The sequence below is a fragment of the Lissotriton vulgaris genome, chromosome 1_2 (genome assembly GCF_964263255.1).
Source record: "Lissotriton vulgaris chromosome 1_2, aLisVul1.2, whole genome shotgun sequence".
In the NCBI taxonomy this organism is placed as follows: Eukaryota; Metazoa; Chordata; class Amphibia; order Caudata; family Salamandridae; genus Lissotriton; species Lissotriton vulgaris.
Window position 1 is genome coordinate 348,393,954 of NC_141686.1, and position 18,767 is coordinate 348,412,720.

The window sequence follows — 18,767 nt, forward strand, 5'->3', positions numbered from 1 at the left end:
TAAGAAGGCCTATTGGGAGAGGGTTTCCTTAGAAGTCACATGAAATCAGAAACACGGTACCTTGACGGAGAAGTTCCTGGACCATAAGCTCGCCCCCAAACTGGAACCCTTTCTTGATCTAATTGAATCCTCGAGAGAGAGGGTACTCTATTTGAAGCTGAGGTTCGGTACTCTCCCACTGAATGATTTCATAGTAGGGTGGAAACACACAAAGGTGAATGACAGCAGGTGCCCGGGCTGTGCTTCACCAACGGAATCCATTCCCAATTTTCTTTTTGCCTGCCCGGCGTACAAACAGGCGAGAAGAAAATGGCTGAAACCTGTGTGCTCCACTCTGGGATCCAAGAAATATAGGGAGGTACTGCACATTTTAACAACAGCGACCTCCATCCCTAGTGTCATCTGTGGGACAGCCAAATACTTAGGATGTGCCTGGCTGACAAGAACGAAGCTTCTTGGGGCAAACAAAGCACAAATCCAGGAACTTTAGTAATGTCCCCCTCCATTGTTGTGGCCTCATGAATTGTTTTTAATCTTGTACAGTCTTTTTAAGGAATGTTTTATATTTTCTATAAACTTGTTATAAGTACGTTTGTATGACAAAGTGATATCACTTCTTCTTTTCCCATTGAATGGTTTAAAATGATGAATTGACTGTGTACACCTTTATGATATTTGTATATCGAATAAAGTCATACAACAACAACAATATATATATGGTTTTAATTTTCTGCAAACTTTGTTCACTCCCGTTATTTGCACTGCAGTATCTTATTACAATAAAGTTACGATGGCTATCGAAAAGTGTTATGAACTATAGAGGCTGAATAAGAATGTTGTAATTTCTCATTGTCAAAATTTGCACTGCTAGAATTTTCAACGATCTGAGTATTATTATGGTGTCCTAAATTAATTTTTGCTCTATGTGCTGAAATTTTAAAATCACTAGCTCCTGCCGATTTATCCTATATCATGTGATGTTTTACAAAGGTGGTATACATTTCTTAAACTGTAATGTTTTTATTTGCCAAACCTTTATGGTTCTTGGAACCGAAATAAAGTTATTCATGAATTGACTTGACCTGGCTTGTGTTGATGTTTTTTGAATTTTTATCCAGATGAGCCTAAAGAATGTCACTACGTCACTATGAGTGCTGGGAAGATCAACATCACCTCTGAGAGTAGATTATGTGAAGAAGACAGTCTTTCTTAGAGTGCCTTTGCTGGGGAAAATATTTTCTATAGTCTAGTTGTTGGCACTGTTGAAGAGCAGTCTAGTCACATAATACATTCAAGGTACATAATCATAGACATTATTTTCAAGAGACAGCAGAGGATCCAGACAGGTCATTTCTCCACTCAGCAACATTATAGCAATTTCCCCCAGAAATACAATAACTACATAAAACTACATGTTACATTAAAGTGTAGAAACCATAAACACAAACACATGTATGATCCCATTTAAACCTCTTTATTCAAGCAACCCATGGCTACTACGTGCTGTAAGTCTTTGCCTCTGGGTTGACTTCCTCTACAGAATTTTTCACAAAGGCCTTTGCTAATTTGATAAGGCTTTGCATGGTAGAGTGGTAAAGATGCCCCTTTGCCTTTTGACCTTATTGTTTATGCTGCAAGCAAAGAGCAGGAGAATATATGGTATTATATTGCATGATGATTTTTATTGTGTGCCATAACTCTGACAAGACAGCAGAACACTCAGATTTCAGGTTTATATGCCCTATTTGGAGAATATTGTTACAGAAGTGTTGGATATAGAAGTGCTATATGTGTAAGATTCAAAAATATTTTTCATAGTTGGTTTGACATGCTTTTTACTAGTATGCTAAAGTAAATATCCTTTGCTTTGATTTCATTTCAGCAATTGTATGTTGATTTGCTGAGGCTGCAAAGTTATATGCCGCCTAGAATATCTGATTACAAATTTGTAGAAAGTGATATTAATGATCACACCAATACCTATCATACTATTTGGAAGTGGGAATGATTGGCTGACTGGGTGATTTTGAAGGAGGTTTTGTCATACTGGGCCCGATTCACAGAACTAATTTAAGACAAAATCCTAAACGTACTACTTTTGGTATTCACAGAAGTTAGGATTTTGTCTTAAGTTTGTCTTAAGACAGACTTAAGACAGACTTAAGACAAAATCCTAACTTAAGTCTGTCTTAAGTCTGTCTTAAGACAAACTTAAGACAAAATCCTAACTTCTGTGAATACCAAAAGAGGTAAGTTTAGGATTTTGTCTTAAGTTAGTTCTGTGAATCTGGCCCACTGTGTCTTTCAAATGTGTGGTCCCCACAGAGACCAGGAAGACCGTCACCCAGGCCCTCGTCACCAGCCGACTGGACTACGGCAACGCCCTCTACGCCGGTACCACCGCCAAGCTCCAGAAGAGACTCCAGCGGATCCAAAACGCCTCAGCCAGACTCATCCTCGACATCCCACGAACCAGCCACATCTCCGGACATCTGAGAGACCTTCACTGGCTCCCCGTCAACAAGAGAATCACCTTCCGCCTCCTCACCCACGCACACAAAGCCCTACACGACCAAGGCCCGAGCTACCTCAACAGCCGAGTCAACTTCTACGCTCCCAAACGCCACCTCCGATCAGCCAACCACGCCCTCGCCGCCGTCCCCCGCATCCGAAGAGCGACTACAGGAGGAAGGTCCTTCTCCTACCTGGCCGCCAAGACCTGGAACTCCCTCCCGACCGACCTGCGCCTGACCCAAGACCACCTCTCCTTCAGGAAGAAGCTGAAGACCTGGCTGTTCGAGCAGTAGCGGCACCCCATACCCCCGCCCCCCCCCCCCCGAGCGCCTTGAAATCCCTACGGGTATGTAGCGCGCTCTATAAGTGTCACTGATTGATTGATTGATTGGTACAGTCAGTTGTTGATCCATCCTTGAGCTGTACCTCTTTCTTGTTCTATGTAAGATGCTATTTGTGCTGATGGAAGCATGGTCTGTCCCCATGGAGTGCTCAGTGAGCTGGGGATGTGGCTATAGAAGTGACCAGTCAAGCTTTTCCTATTAACTTGAAATGTGTCCTGGTGTGACTCTGCTCAACATCAGTAGAATGGGAGGCTGGCTGGCACCCACATTTTAGTTTCACTGTAGTTTCCTAAGTATTAAAATGAAAACATCACTATATAACGCATTGGACTAGCCAAGGTGCCCAATGCAATAATTGCCTTTTTACAGATGTTTAGCATACATAAGGTGATCAATTTTACAGGTGTGGTATCACAGACTGTAGATACCCTGTACACATCCTCGGTTTCTTATATCAGAGACAAAAAGTGTGTGCATTCTGTGCAAAGCATGTCAGAGCCATGAACATACATACCTTGCACATCTCCACTGCAAAAGTCAGAGTCGCAGCAAGTTCTGCTAATTCCTAAATAGGCAACTGAGTTCTTAAGGGTTAAGTCTCTTATTATTCCCTGTTGGCAAAATGCACATTGTGAGTTCCAGAGCAGACATGAGGAAGCAGTATGAATAAAACAGCCCCTTGAAAAAGCATTGGTTTGGTGTGTTAAAATAATTCGTAGAATGTTTTTCAGCAAATGTCAATTTTAAGTAGGGAGAAAATTCCTCTTGAACATTTTGGAATGAGGTACCACATCTCGCATCTCCCTCAACAATGCATGCTTAATGGTATTCTGTCACTGGTGTCACTCTCATGTCTTTATAATGTTTCCACAGTTCTAACCTCCCATATTTTTTTCCAGAAACTGTTTGCAAATAAGTACTTTGAAACCAGGCAGGCAAGAGAACTGAGGCTGACAAGGTTGGAAATGTATACTAGATACCACATATTAGTGAATCACAAGTTGTTGCCATGTGGATGCAATGGAGGGGCATTTTGAAGGTCGCAGAGGACGGTTACAACCAACACATGAGTAGCCAGAATAAATTGTGCTGGTGTTTTCTGGAGCTAGGCACCTGCACCTATTTCATATCAGCGGCACAGGTTCATGACCATTCACCACATGTTGGCTCTGACGCTATGGGGCATATTTGCAGGGATACGCCAGTTATTGTGCGCCACGCCTCCACCACCATGGATGCGCCGCATTTACAATGTGGCGCACCATGGGGCAAAAACGGCACAGATGCGTGACACATCTGTGCCGTAAAGGTGGTGCATTGCTGGAGTTGCTTCGCAAGTGCGACACAACTCCAGCAAGGCTCCAGGGTGCCCTATCTTTTAAGTGCTACATCAATCCTTACACCGGCTTCAAGCGGGCGCAGGGTTTTGACGCAGCATGGCCAAATCTTGTAGATTTCACTCAGCCACTTTTAGGAGGCGTTCCTGCACCGGAACGCCCCCCCACCCTGCGCCTGAACGCCTACTTCTGGTGCATGGCTTTACAACGTGACACATCTCCAGGATGCGTCACGTTGGAAATACCCCGCAGCATGGCGCCTCTTTTGCGCCGCCTCTGCATCACAAAAGTGACGCAACGTAAAAGAGGCACAAGGGGCTTCTAAATCTGCCCCTCTATATTTAAAAAAAAGCACATGAGCAAATTGTTTAACAATTCATTATAGGATTACCAAAATATTAATACCAGGGTGCTTACTGAGGCCCATTTTACTGCTTTGTCTCACATAGTATTATCCAAATTGTCATACTTTTAGGACTGTCATTGTATGTAGTTGTTGCTGGTGCTGGTATCTGGCAGCGCTGACAGGGGCTGCAGGAAGTGCAATCTGCACTGGCCTCTTAAGAATGTTGTAATCATTATTTTACAAAATGATCACTGACCATAATGTTGACAATTAAGTCGCATTACCAAAATGTGGCAAGTGGCACTCACCAACTGTGCTGTTCTCCAGTCCTTTGATGCAGTGAGTGACGTCAGGAGAGCATTGCTTGAAGATCCCTGAGCATTGGCTGCTGCCGGTAGCAAGACACTGCTTGCAAAACAGGCAATCTGGTGGGAAAAATTAAATGAATTCTAGAGATCTGAAAATAATTGTGCTTTCAATTCAATACGTGTCAAAAAACGTATTAATGTTATAACCTTAGAGTAGGGTCCCTTCACTCTTTGCAGTGAAATGATTTAGGAATAAGGAGAGGCCAAGAAACATCTGGGGCTGTATCATACATATGGTGCATGTTAGATTTGGGAGTCTCTAGTTGGCACAGGTAGGTACTTGTGACAAATAGGGACCCTCGCCTCTAGTCAAGATAAGGGGATTACACTTCTTAAATAACTCCTGCTCACCCCCTTGGTAGCTTGGCACGAGTAGACAGGCTTTATCTCAGAGGCGTTGTGTGTTAAGCATTTGTGACCACATACAGTTCAGTTCTTAGATGCGACACTCTGCATCATTGTACATTAGGTTGCTTTGCGCTTCCATGACACGCAATGTCGCAGCAGTGGGAAATGCGGCAAAGTTCAGATACAAAGAAATAAAGACGTGAAGATCTTCCAGATGCGGCACGCTTCTCAGGGATGCAAGAAGTTCTCAGTTCAATGCGTGGAATGCAGCTGTGATACCCTTGTGATGCACCGGTAGCAGCTCCACCTGCAACGCTCTTCTCCCACGATGCGTGAAACTTCCGCTCGATGCGACAATTACAGCGGCGACATCCAAGATGCGACGGCAGCAGCTCCGATGGCGGCGGGCTTCTCGGGGATGCGAGGTGCTCTTCTTCGACCTCGATGCGAGATTCTTCTCCTGATTCGGTGCAGTGCGACAGCTACAGAGGCAACACCCTCCTTCGGAGTTGCGACGGCAGCAGCAGCGATGGAGACAAGCTTCCTCTTCGTTGCAGCACTCTTCTCTCCAATGCGGTGCAGTGCGACAGTTCCAGCGGCGACACCCTCCTTCGGAGTTGCGACGGCAGGCACAGCGACGGCGACACGCTTCTTCTTGTTGAGTCACGCTTCCAGCTCCTTGCGACACGCAGTCCCTCAGAAGGCCCAAAACAGCAGCAGGTACTTCCAAAGAACTCTGGGGAGCTGGGGGGTGAAGTCTGTTGTTCCTGAGACTTCAGCAGGAGGCAAGCTCTTTTCCAAGCCCTTGGAGATTCTTCACAAGTTGAAAGTAAAGTTCACAAAGTTCCTTTCTCCTTCCTTTGGCAGTAAGGAAACCACTGCAGGCCAATTCCCCAAGCAGCACTTCAGCTTGGGAATAGTCTCTCCTCAGTTTCTTCAGGTTCCTCTCCTCAGTAAAGGTTTCTTCTTGTAGTCCAAAAATGATCTAATTTCATGGGATCAGGGTCCCAATATTTATACCCCAAAATCCTTTGTTCTCTGAGGGGAGATGGGCCTTTCCCCAGTCCAAACCAGTTCTGAAGCACTCTGTTTACCAGACTTCTCCTTTCCTTTCACAGTGCAGGGCATGCACATCAGACGCCCCACAGGAGGTGGAGCCAGCATTATGGAAGGCAAGTACAGTCCTGGAGCACTTTGTTTACAGGACTCTTTCTCTTCTTTCAGTGTGCAGGACAAAGACATCAGCCGCTCCCCAGGAGGCGGGGCCAGCATTGTGGAAGGCAGGCACAGCCCTATTCAAGGTTCAGGTGCAACTCCTCCCTCCCATCTAGGTGCAGATCTCTCTATTCACCACTGGGCTGATTCAGCCTGTCTCTTGGAATCCCCCAGCCCTGTCACTCACAAAACCAGACAAAGGTATACACAACCTAGGAGAGGCAGGTTTGAATGGCTAGACAAGCAAATACCTACTTTCTAAAAGTGGCATTTGCAAACACAGAATGTTAAAACCAACTTCACTAAAATATGTATTTTATCATTCTGAGTTCAGGCATACTAAACTCGAATTTCTACCATGTTCTCTGAGTCAGTTAGGGTTATAAGATGTAATAACTCTAACAGCCCATTCGGGTCTATGGAGAACAGGAAGCCTTACAATAGTGAAAAACAAAAATGGCTGTAATTCACTAATAGGACATGCCACACACATCAGGGCTAGTCCTCCCTTATACTTACAATGCACCCTGCCCTTGGGCCTACCATAGGGGTGACTGATATGAAGAAAAGGGAAAGTTTAGGGACTGGCAAGTGGGTGCAGTTGCCCAGTCAGCATGACAGTACCAGACTGCATGCAGGCTATGCAATGGCAGACCTTAGACACATTTTACAAGGCTGCTTCTGTGGGTGGCACAACCAGTGCTACAGGCTCACCAGCAGCATTTGAATTTACCCGCCCTGGGCACACTCAGTGCACTGTACTAGGGTCTGACAAGTAAACCAAATAGCCAAACATGGAACCACTGATTAATACATCAAATTACAATAGGGAGCATTTGCACTGTGGCACTGGATGCCAGTGGCACAGTGCCCAAAGCATCTAACACCAGAAAAAACACATGAGGCAACAGCAAAAATGGAAGGGAGACCCACTCCAATGGTGCCAGTCTAACAGTGCATTTTTCTTGTTTGCACCAGGCACATCTTTTAAATGTGCCATGTTAGGATCAATGCCCTGCCCCATTGGCAGCAGCAAAATCATGCTGTATTGGGAGCAGTGAATTAATGTGAAAAACAGAGCAGCTGCTTTGAAGCTGCTCCATGTTTCACAGTGCAGGCGGCTACCTGCCCACAGTTTTTAGGGAGATTACAAATCCCCTTGCATGCATGTGCAGTGAGTTGGTCCCCTTCATAGGGCTGCCATCAGGGGGCACACTGACAGTAGCAGTCCTAGCAGATGGATCACAGGAATCCCAATTGATGACGGGCGGTTCCGACTGGTGACTGATGGGTATCCTGATAGGTCTTATAGGGATCACAGGACACTTTTCTATGTCATTTCTATCAAGTGGGTTGTTACAGACAGTATCAGTTTAATGTGTCACACATAGATTTCTATTTCAGACCCTTTGACACTTTTGTGTTTCACACTGACAGTGTGCCATGTTTTAGTGCCCCTCTGGACAGAGTTTCTGTCTCGGCCCACATCTGTAATATGGCAGGGGCTTAGAGACAACGGGAATCCCTCATTTGCATAGTTCACACTCCCATGCAAATGTGTGACTGCTATCGGATGATAGCACTGGCGCTTTATGTGTGACAGCGCTATCGTTATTACAGAAGGGGATACACAAGTGTCCGAGGCCCCTTCCGTAATACCAACGTACCTGGAGTGCGCAAAGCAGGCGCGAACGCCCGCTGTGCCCCAAGTGCAGTTCTGTGATGTGGCACCTGGTGGTCAATGGTACAACATACAATGGAAAATAAAAAAAAATCAGAGAATTCTAGCTGTTTGGAGAGTAAAAACTGAAGGAACATGAACAGAAAATGAGAGAGATGAGCACCAGCTGAGGGCAATAATATTATAACAGACTGAGACAGAGAGAGGATGACAGAAACACAGAAATGGAAAGAAAGAGGCAGAGAAAGGCAGAATATATAGAAAAGGGAAAGTAGAGAGAAGTGGCATTAATAAAGATAGAGGGGCAGATTTACTAACATTTGAAACAACACATAGCAGCAACCAAAGCCGATGCACGGTGGTGCATCAAAAGGCAGCGTAGAACTGCACAGTATCTACATAGCTATTGTGCTGTTTACTTCTCTGCCTGTGCTGGAGCACTTGTGGCTGCCTCGTGCCATGCACACGCACTTGCACCATAGTGAACTTGAGTTGGGACACAAGCCTCATGTTTGATGGAGCCCAAGTCAAGGAACAAATTAGACTCGTTGGTACAGATTTTGTTCCATATTTCATGACAAAAACAAAATCTTTAATATCTGAGTCACATTGACGTAACGTCCTGGAGGAAACACCTGACAATTATAATTCTTCGATCAGTATTATCAGCAATGCCTGAAAGGTTCTACCACTTAAACCTGACACAATTCCAGCATCAAACAACCTGAGACAGATGAAGTTAGGAATTACTACCTGCCTGAGAGAGGACAGTGGAAAGAAGAATGGGAAACATTTGCTTCCACCTGTGCCTTGACTATGTGGACACAGACGGCCTCTAAAATGGATGGTTCAACTAGCCACTTGCTTCTCCACACTCCCAACTTTCAAGCAAATATATTCTGGTGATCAACTTATGCAAACTGTGACAACAGATGCTCTGAATGTGATGACCCTCAATCCTGCACCTGTTGCGATGTTTGACACCATAACTGACTGCACTGTCGCAGGGAGACACGTCTCAGGGTACAGGGCTAAGAAATGTGGCAGGGTCTAGCAAGGCAGAACCTCAGGCGGACCCTCAGGTCAAGTTGGGCACCCTCTGAATACTACACATCACTGAAAATAATTCCACCTAGAGCCCACCTTGGAGCACACCAAGGGGGGTCCCTAGGACAGCACCAGATTTTCAGTTTGTGGGTGGGGATTCCCCTGCAATTACAGGTTGACCAAAACTGAGATAAACAATGGAACATACAGGGTAAGGCAGGGACAAAGGGAACAAGGGCAATCATATGATACTAGATGGGGTCAGCTGGGGACATTTAAACTTACAGCTAATATCTGGAGAAAAGTGGGCTCGGTCCTGATCATTACTCTCTTCAAATCTATGTGCACCTTTAAGGGAACTCAAAATAATTAGGACTGTAAAAGGGCACGCTCACCTGACCTCCAGTTAACAGTGCCTGGAGAATGGCCACAGCTGCAAGGAAGGTCCTCATGGTGCTAAGTGAGTAAGAAGAAGGGTGATGGAGTCTCTGTGCCTGGTCACCTGCCTGGGTGCTCTGTTCATCTTGTGCTCAGGACATGTCTTTTATCCTGTCACAGAAGAGGTGGAAATTGCAAAAAACACAGTTGATGGACAGAATGTAGAACAATGTCATACATTCACCCCAGTACAAGGATCTGGGCCTAAATCCATCGTTTTTTTGCACTCCACACCACCCTGGGTTAGACACTGGCTATATGCAAATCAGCTCTGACCCTGTGCCTCATGGGAACAGTCCAGTCCGAACTACCAAGCCATGTCTTTCCCAGACCGGAATCAAGCATCCAAGGACCGGTTTCTTCAGCCTGGATAGCTTGATAGCCAGAAACCGGTCCTTGGATGCTTGATTCCGGTCTAGGAAAGACATGGCTTGGTAGTTCGGGCTGGACTGATCCCATGAGGCACAGGGTCAAGGCTGATTTGCATATAGCCATTGTCTGACCTAGGGTGGTGTGGAGTGCAAAAAAACGATGGATTTAGGGCCAGATCTTTGTACTGGGGTGAATGTAAGACATTGTTCTGCATTCTGTCCATCAACTGTGTTTTTTACAGAAGAGGTGGGGCACAGGATACCTGAGCTCTATGCACAGGATGTGGCTGCACCCTGTGTGTGTGACTGGGTGCACTTCACTGGTTACTGGCATCATTCCTTAGAAATGCATTAAAAGAAACTGTGAGGCATATTATCAAGGGGGCTTATCTCCGCTAAGCGCGAACATCTCCAAAAGCTAACACCTGCCCCTGCGCAGTTCTTAGCTATGTTATCCAATGGTAGATGGATAACAACGCTAAGAGCATTAGCTCGGTAATGCATGAATATCGCTGACTTTTCAGCGATATTCATGCATTTCGGCCAATTTTTATCGCTTAGGAGATATACCTTGATAATAGCAAGGTTCCTAAGCGATAAAAATCGCCGCAGCTCGGCGATAAAAATATTGCCGCTAAACCAACATAGAGATAATTATCGCTAGTTGTTGGTAATATGACCCTGTATGACATGATGTAAGGCAGAATTATTGAGTAAATATGAAATTGTACTGAGGCCATGCTTGTAAGTGCAGAGCTCAATTCCATCCGAACAAACACATATACATATGTACACAAATCATATCTATTATTTGTATAATTTCTACTCAGGGATATTTAACACGGGGTGGAGGATTGACTGCATAAAATAAATATCACACCTCTGACAATTTAGAAAGAAAAATGCAAAAAGTAGAAGAAAGCATGAAGACTTTTGGCTGGTAAATACTGCATCCAAATGTGTGCCACACTAAAAGGGCCAAAACCTTGAATAACAGGTATGTAACCAACCCATAAAATCCCGATATCTATGTTCAGTTAATATCTTGTGCAATAAATACCTCATCCCATTCCATCCTACTATTTGTTGTGGCTCCTGCTAGCTGTGGTGCAGATTCTATTTTGTTGCATATTATATCAATTATACAATCATACATTTAAATAAATCTGCAAATTGGAATTCTACCACCTTAATTTTGAGGCAAAAGAGCGATAAATCCTTTACCATGGGTAATGAAGATGCAGATAGCATGCCTAAGAACAGGCCTAAGAACAGGCTTGCATCACAATGATATGGTGCATTTCATGTTTTCTATTTTCTGCTCAGGGTTCCTTGTTCTCTGGTTTCTTGCTCACCTTATCAGCTTCAGTAACAAACTGAGGAGTGCACCGCCAATACGCGTTTTACCGCCTTCTGGCATGCAGGTCTTTGGTTCTTCAAATGTACTATTGTAATTAAATAGGATTGATTAAATGGGATTGATAATGTGTGGGGTGTGATTGAACGGTCCTGAGGCAGAAGCCGGGACTTGAAGCTTTGCGATATTGCTGCTATTTTGTTTTAAAAGCCCAATATAATTGCTGCTTAATTTAAAAGCGCTCTTGTACATTTATGTTTTAAAACTGCACAGATTGCACCCGGTGGGCTCGAACCAGCGCCAAATTCACCCGTTGGTCCCGCCATCTTTAGTGAGGAGCTGGGCGAGCAGACTAGTGCTCCGCCCCTCCCACCCCTACTCGCATAAAAACCCCGCCTAAACGCAACTCCACTGATTGATAGTGTGTGTGGTGTGATTGAACTGTCCTGAGGCGGAAACCGGGACTTGAAGCTTTGCGATATTGCCGCTATTCTGTTTTAAAAGCCCGATATAATTGCCGCTGATTTTAAAAGCGCTCGTGCTATTTTGTTTTAAAAGCCCGATATAATTGCTGCTTAATTTAAAAGTGCTCTTGTACATTTATGTTTTAAAATTGCACAGATTGCACCGGTGGGCTCGAACAGGAGCCAAATCCACCCGTTGGTCCCGCCATCTTTAGGGAGGAGCTGGGCGAGCAGACTAGTGCTCCGCCCCTCCCGCCCCTACTCGCATAAAATGGCACCCTTCCCTAGGAAGCGCTGCGGGCGCACCGGAGGCGTGCCAAAGGCGAGCCCGTCTGCACCCGTCTGCGCCGGACCCGCACCCAGAGCCATAACCCCTGGTTCGGTGCTACTGAGAGCCTCAACGGGCTACTCCTATAACCGCAACACCCTGTTGGCCCTACGTGGCAACGGCAAGATTCCAGGCTGCATTACATTAGAAATGCGGGAAGATTGGCAGACCACTCCCCATTTCTGCACAAACTGTAAGCAGGGTCTTCCCAATCTTCTATGGCATACCAGCACACTCTACACGGCTTCATTTAAACACTTGGAGAAGAAAAAACAAACCGCTGTAAAATGTCTGCTACTTAACGCCAGATCGCTGGTGAAACACAGCATAGAACTGGCGGATCTAATACAGGATACCAAAGTTATGATAGCTTTCATAACAGAATCCTGGACAGACGCTGCCTCAGGCCCAGATGTTGTTAAAGCTGCCCCCCCTGACTACGTGTGTCTTGTCCAAAATAGAGAAAAGAGGAGAGGCAGAGGGCTGGCCATAATTTATCATAAATCGGTCAGAGGGTCCTTCCAGCTTGGCACCACCGACCTATTTGAAGCGTTAGATTTCAACTTCACTCTATCTAACCATCAAACCCTCAAGGGTTGTCTCATGTACAGGCCCCCTGGGCCCAAAACCCCTTTTCTCATAGGGCTCATTAACCTGTTAGAAGAAGCGGTATGCACCAATACATTCACTTTGCTAGGGGACTTCAATTTTCATCTGGAGAGTGACTCAGACCCAGATACTCTGGATCTCATAGAACTGTTGCATGGGGTAGAACTAAAACAAATAGTCAGTGGCTCGACCCATAGGGTAGGACACACCCTTGATGGGATTTTTTTAAACCATCCCTACCTAGAGAGGACGGGTGTTCGCCCGGTCTCCTGGTCGGACCATGCTGCTGTCCACTTTGATATTAGCCTAGCCCCCCCTACCAGACCGAGCAAGGTCAAAAACCCACCCACAATAATTAGGAAGTGGAAAAGCATAGAAGGTAGGGCACTAGCGGATTTGTTGAGAACCTCTATGGTGCCCCCTTCAGTTATTGTGGAGAAAACGGCCACCACTTACACCAACTGGCTGGAGGCAGCATGCCTACACTTAGCTCCCCCAAAAATGTATCACTCTCCACGTTCAAGTTCTTCAGCCCCCTGGTTCTCTGAGCAAATTAGGGACCATAAAGTACTCTGCAAAAAACTTGAAAGATCTTGGCAGAAAAATTATAGAGAGGAGGACAGAAGACTACTTAATGCTGAGCAGAGAGTGTACAAACACACGATCCAAAAAGCTAAATACGCGTATTTTACCAAACGCATCAAGGAAGCAAGTAACTCCCCTAAGGAACTTTTTCACGCGGTATCATCCCTGGTGGCCCCCAAACCAGTGGCGATTGCTCCAAGCCACAAATTATGCGAAGACCTGGCCAAGTTCTTCCAGGAAAAGGTGGAAAAGATTTTCCTCCCGCTAGACAAGCAAGTTAAGATCGGAGCCCCAGAAACTGACCCTGAGACAAACAGTAACAAAGTGATGCTACTTAACTTCACCACCATTAGTGAGGAGGAGGTCGGGAACAGATAACAAAGGATAAAATCAGGTTCCCCGTCGGACCCCTGCCCAGCCACGGTGGCTAAATTAGCCCCCGCTTCCATGGCCGCAGGTCTTACCCCGTTGTTCAATGCCATGCTGGACAATGGGGAATTTCCCTTGCGATGGAAACAAGCTTCCATACTACCCCTGCTCAAAAAACCCAACCTAGAAGTGACTGATCTGAATAACTTTCGGCCCATTGCCAGGCTACCCCTTCCAGCGAAAATCATGGAGGGTATTTGTTGAGAACCTCAGCCGAGTGCCTTCCTGGGGGCAAGTCAACGTCTAGATCCGTCGCAGCATGGATTTCGGGCGGGGCACAGCACAGAATCCGCACTGACTAAATCAGCAGAGAACATAAGAACGGTGATGGATGAAGGGGGCAGAGCCGCCCTGATCCTGCTGGATCTGTCTGCGGCCTTTGATACGGTCCACCACAAGTTACTGGTGGACCGACTGGGGGCTTGTGGGATTCAAGGAAAGGCACTTAAAATCCTGCAAGCCTTCTTTTCCGGCAGGACTCAGAAAGTGGCTTTAGGGGCCTTTGAATCTGACCCTTTTATGCTCCCCTGTGGAGTTCCTTAGGGGTCCTCCCTGAGTCCAACTCTTTTTAATGTGTACGTTTTTACCCTGGTGCCAGTTATCAGATCCTTTGGCTTCAACTTAACATCATACGCAGATGACACACAGATAGTGGTGTTACTGCTACCGGGTAAAACTGACAGCACAGCCGATAGGTTCAGAGGTTGCATGCATGAGGTCAGCAACTGGATGGCTGAAAACTGCCTCAAGCTGAATTCAGCAAAAACTGAAGTGATGCTGTTTGGGTCCAGAGAAAACTTCTGGTCCCCACGCTGGTGGCCAGAGGAAATGGGGACCCCCTCCATCACCGGTCACGAAGGTTAAAAACCTGGGTGTACTGATGGATGACTCTCTATCCTTCAGGCCTCAAATAAATGCCCTTTCCTCAAATACCCACTATGTGCTAAAAACCATCCGGAAAGTCTTGCCGGTTCTTGTGGATGAGCACAAGAAGACAGTGGTAACAGGTTTGGTGATTTCCCGATTGGACTACTGCAACAGCCTTCCGCTGAATGCTCAACAGGGGATTCTTAACAAGCTCCAAATTCTGCAGGACGCAGCTTCCCGTCTGATTACAGGTACACCCAAGCTCGCCTCAGCTGCACGGGACTTGGTGAAGCTACACTGGCTACCAGTTCATAAAAGAATAATCTTTAAATCATTGTGCGTGGTCTTCAAGGCACTGAAAGGCATCGGCCCCCACTGCATGACCTTGCTCTTCCATTGGTACATACCGGTAAGATCCCTTAGGTCAGCTGAGCAGGGGCTGGTGGTAGTCCCAAGAGTCAGGAAAGCTCGCTGGGGGGTTGGAGCTTTTCCTTGGGAGCTGTGAAAGCATGGAACGCATTGCCGCTAAACCTCAGACAGATGCCTGATCTTCTATCATTCAGGAGAGCTTTAAAGACCTGGCTTTTCACACACTAAGTTCTCAGCTCTCACACACTAATGTTAGTCAGTCAGCGCCAGGACACCTCCGGGTGACAGCGCGCTCTAAAAATGTGAAAAATAAATAAATAAATAAATATATGCATATTCTCATTTAAGAAATTATAAAAACTGGGAGAAGGAGATACTCACTCAGATGTGACACTGCACTTGAGCTGTGACTGGAATTTCCCCACTGCTCAGGTGAAGCACTTGTGTTGTTATTGAAAGCAGATGAAAGGAAGTAACCCAAGCCCTCCAAGCCTTGTGCTAGCAACTATTCCTATTAAGGATTGTTTTCTTAAACACGTACCAAAGCTTCATAATCTCTTGCATGTCTCAAGCAAAAATTGGGTGAAAGTCAGAACATGCACTCAAACAAGCGTGATTGATACACTCATGTTTCTTAAAAGTTATTGGACCAGTCTTTGAAGATGTTAACAGGTCATTGACAAAGTTAGAGCTAGCTTGAAAACGTCTAAAACAAAACATTGAGCAGACATCGCCAGTTAACAATGCAACATTCTATTGAAATTATAGCTCAGTCTTGTGTTTGTCAAAGTGTCAAAGTTAACCAATTCCTGTTTTGTAAATTGTCCATGCTCAGCACTGATGGACTGATCAGTTATTTCCAGAGGGTTTGTGAAAGCTTGAACATGGTAGGATGATTGGATTATGATCATCTGAGGGCTAATCTCAACATAATATTGAATGATTTACTAATGTCAATTATAAGAAACAAAGACATAATCAATCCTGCTCTGTATACTCCTAGCATTAAAGGAGTAGATATTACCTGAGCAATTCAAATTACTTTGGAACGCTTTCCGTAAATTAGCTGTCAGCACATCCACTAAACGCTCTCCTTGCTTGGACTTACTTTGGAGGATACTGCTGGACCGAATATCATCACACAACAAATTTTGGGTAGAGATTCATTGCCCCAATTAAATGGTGTAATCACCGAGGCATGCAGTATTCAGTATAGCTTGGAAGATTGGGGTAAGCTCCGCTCACTCTCCGCCCATCTTTTTCATTTGCTATTGTCTTAAATACTGTATTCCAATTGGTTTTAGGCTTTTTAGTCCTGACTTCTGACAGTCATGTCGTAATTTCTTTCCTTCCATGGCTACTGGCCCCTTTACTTGTACTCTTGCAGGGCACTACTTTCTTCCTGTTCACCTCCCCAAAGTCTGTGCCTTCTCGTTTGCCCCGAACCTCCCTTACCCCAGTTGTTTTTGCCTGCAGCACTCCCTTTTGCAATGCAATAGGTCTTGCGTGAATGCGAGTCTTTTTGCATTGCAAATGCTTGATTTGGGCAGCTTCAGCTGTATACAATAATGACGACTGCACGTGCATTTTTATTTAATTTAGATTCAGCACTACTAAGGCTGTGTTTTATCTTTGGTAGCTGTGTGCTTTTGTTGCTTGTTAAGAATTTATAGAGAAAGCATACTTCCTTAAAGGTAGCCCTTCACTAGGGAGCGCAGCACCCGATCCCCAAGGCAGGTTTGCTGGTTTTTTTTTAACATTTTAAGCAGTTTTGTGCACTTTACTTGTGGCAGGTGCGCCTCAACAAATTATTTTTTTTAGAATATTTGTTAAACAGCTGGCACATCATTTTCATTTCACCTGCCTGTTGTTTGGGCTGTGCTCCAGGGAGAGGGTGGGCATAGTGTAATGTTGCACCCTACAGGCCCCAAGTGTGCGATCTGTGCCCCCCCAGCACCAAGGTCCCCTTGTATCACGAGGCACACAACAACTGGCAATGAGGGTGGGCGTGCTCCGCTCTCCTGCACAGTGGCGGCCACGCGTTGGACTTCGCGCCACGCGGTAATCGCCCCGCTGCTGCACACCCTGCACTCCGTTCCTCCAGAGATGCAGTCCGACCTTGGTGGTCAAGGAGAAGATCGGTGGCAGCGATCCAGCTGAAGGCCTTGCAAACGGCGACCCCAGCACACGGTGAGACACATCCTAGCCTGCATAGTCTCACTGCTACACGCAGCTCTCCAACTCGCCGGCAGCCACGCGCATGCCTGTCTGGCCCCTCTCACGCTCAGCCTTTCTATGAAGACTCGGCGTCCTGTACATTCAGCGCTTCTCTGGCCTTTTAGCGTCCGATCCAGTCTGGTGCCCGGTGACCTCCTAGAACTGGCCTGAGTAGGGAGGTGACTGGCCTGCATTGCACAGTGTGTCATACTGACGTTGGGGAGTGAGGAAAGACTGTCTCATTAATCCTGTGTGCTAGCCTCTGGACTCCAATCATGTCCAACATACCTCCCATTGAACCCTTCATGGTGGAGGGGCCACCTTCAGCACAGGCTCCCAAATGGAAGGAATGGGTGCACCGCCTGCTAATATTTTTTGAAGCTACCAAGTTCCACAAAGATCAGAAGAGGGTCTTAATTCTTCAGCACGGTCGCTCCCCCCACGCTCCTGTTCACGATCTGGCTTGCTGGTGGTACCGTATCGAGACTGCAGATTTGTAACTGATTTTATTTATTTAATTTACCTCGTGCTGTTATTTAATTATTTAATTAGACTCGCGCAGTTATTTATTTATTTAATTTGACTCGCGCTGTGATTTATTTATTTAATTTGACTCGCGCTGTGATTTATTTATTTAATTCAACTCGCGCTCTATTTATTTATTTAATTTGCATCACGCTGGGAACTGGTTTGTGCCCCCGGTGCCGTGGTGCATCTGCTGCCCCTGCCTTACTCTCCCTTTGACCCTCCATCTTGTTTGTGTGTTTCCTGGCCCGCCCCTCCTCCCTGCTACCGCCTCCCCTCCCACCCACGAATAGAGTGCTCCCTACCTCCTCTGACGCGCTGTGATCACCTGGACCTGATCCAGCACGGTCGCTCCCCCCACGCTCCCTGATCCCAGCTCCTGTTCACGATCTGGCTTGCTGGTGGTACCGTATCGAGACTGCAGATTTGTAACTGCTTTTATTTATTTAATTTGACTCGCGCTGTGATTTATTTATTTAATTCGACTCGCGCTGTATTTATTTATTTAATTTGCATCACGCTGGGAACTGGTTTGTGCCCCCGGTGCCGTGGTGCATCTGCTGCCCCTGCCTTACTCTCCCTTTGACCCTCCATCTTGTTTGTGTGTTCCCTGGCCCGCCCCTCCTCCCTGCTACCGCCTCCCAGCTGCTGCCCCTCCCACGCTCCGCCCCCTCCTCTCTCCATTTATGACAGATGTCCGCACGCGCAGCGTCCACGCGCTACGGCCACGCCCAAGGTGCGCCAAAGGTAAGCCCGTCTACGCCCATCCGCGCCTGGACCGCGCCCAGCGCCAGTCCCCATAGCCCCTTTCCCACCCACCCACCCCACATTACTTACGATGCCACCACCCTCCTAGCCCTTAACCGCGGCCGACTCTCCAACTGCGCCCAAGCCGCCCCTGGCCAAACCCATGGACCCTTCTCTTGCAATTCCTGCAAGTTCGACTGCACCAAGACCAACTCCTCATCCACGAACACCAAACATAGCTCCGACACCAACCACCTTAAA

At 46.3% G+C, this 18,767-nt stretch overlaps 2 protein-coding genes across 3 annotated transcripts in view; one reads left to right on the forward strand and one right to left on the reverse strand.

The window, feature by feature from the left end:
- The window catches only part of LOC147736754 (uncharacterized), a 52,751-nt gene extending 43,099 nt beyond the window's left edge, over positions 1–9,652 (reverse strand). The window contains 3 exon segments of the mRNA XM_086953585.1: positions 3,373–3,536; positions 4,846–4,966; positions 9,601–9,652. Of these exon segments, the coding sequence (XP_086809711.1) occupies positions 3,373–3,536; positions 4,846–4,966; positions 9,601–9,652 (337 nt within the window).
- Positions 1–18,767, forward strand: part of LOC147736753 (uncharacterized) — a 176,961-nt gene that overhangs the window by 105,718 nt on the left and 52,476 nt on the right. The gene's annotated exons all lie outside the window — the stretch shown is intronic.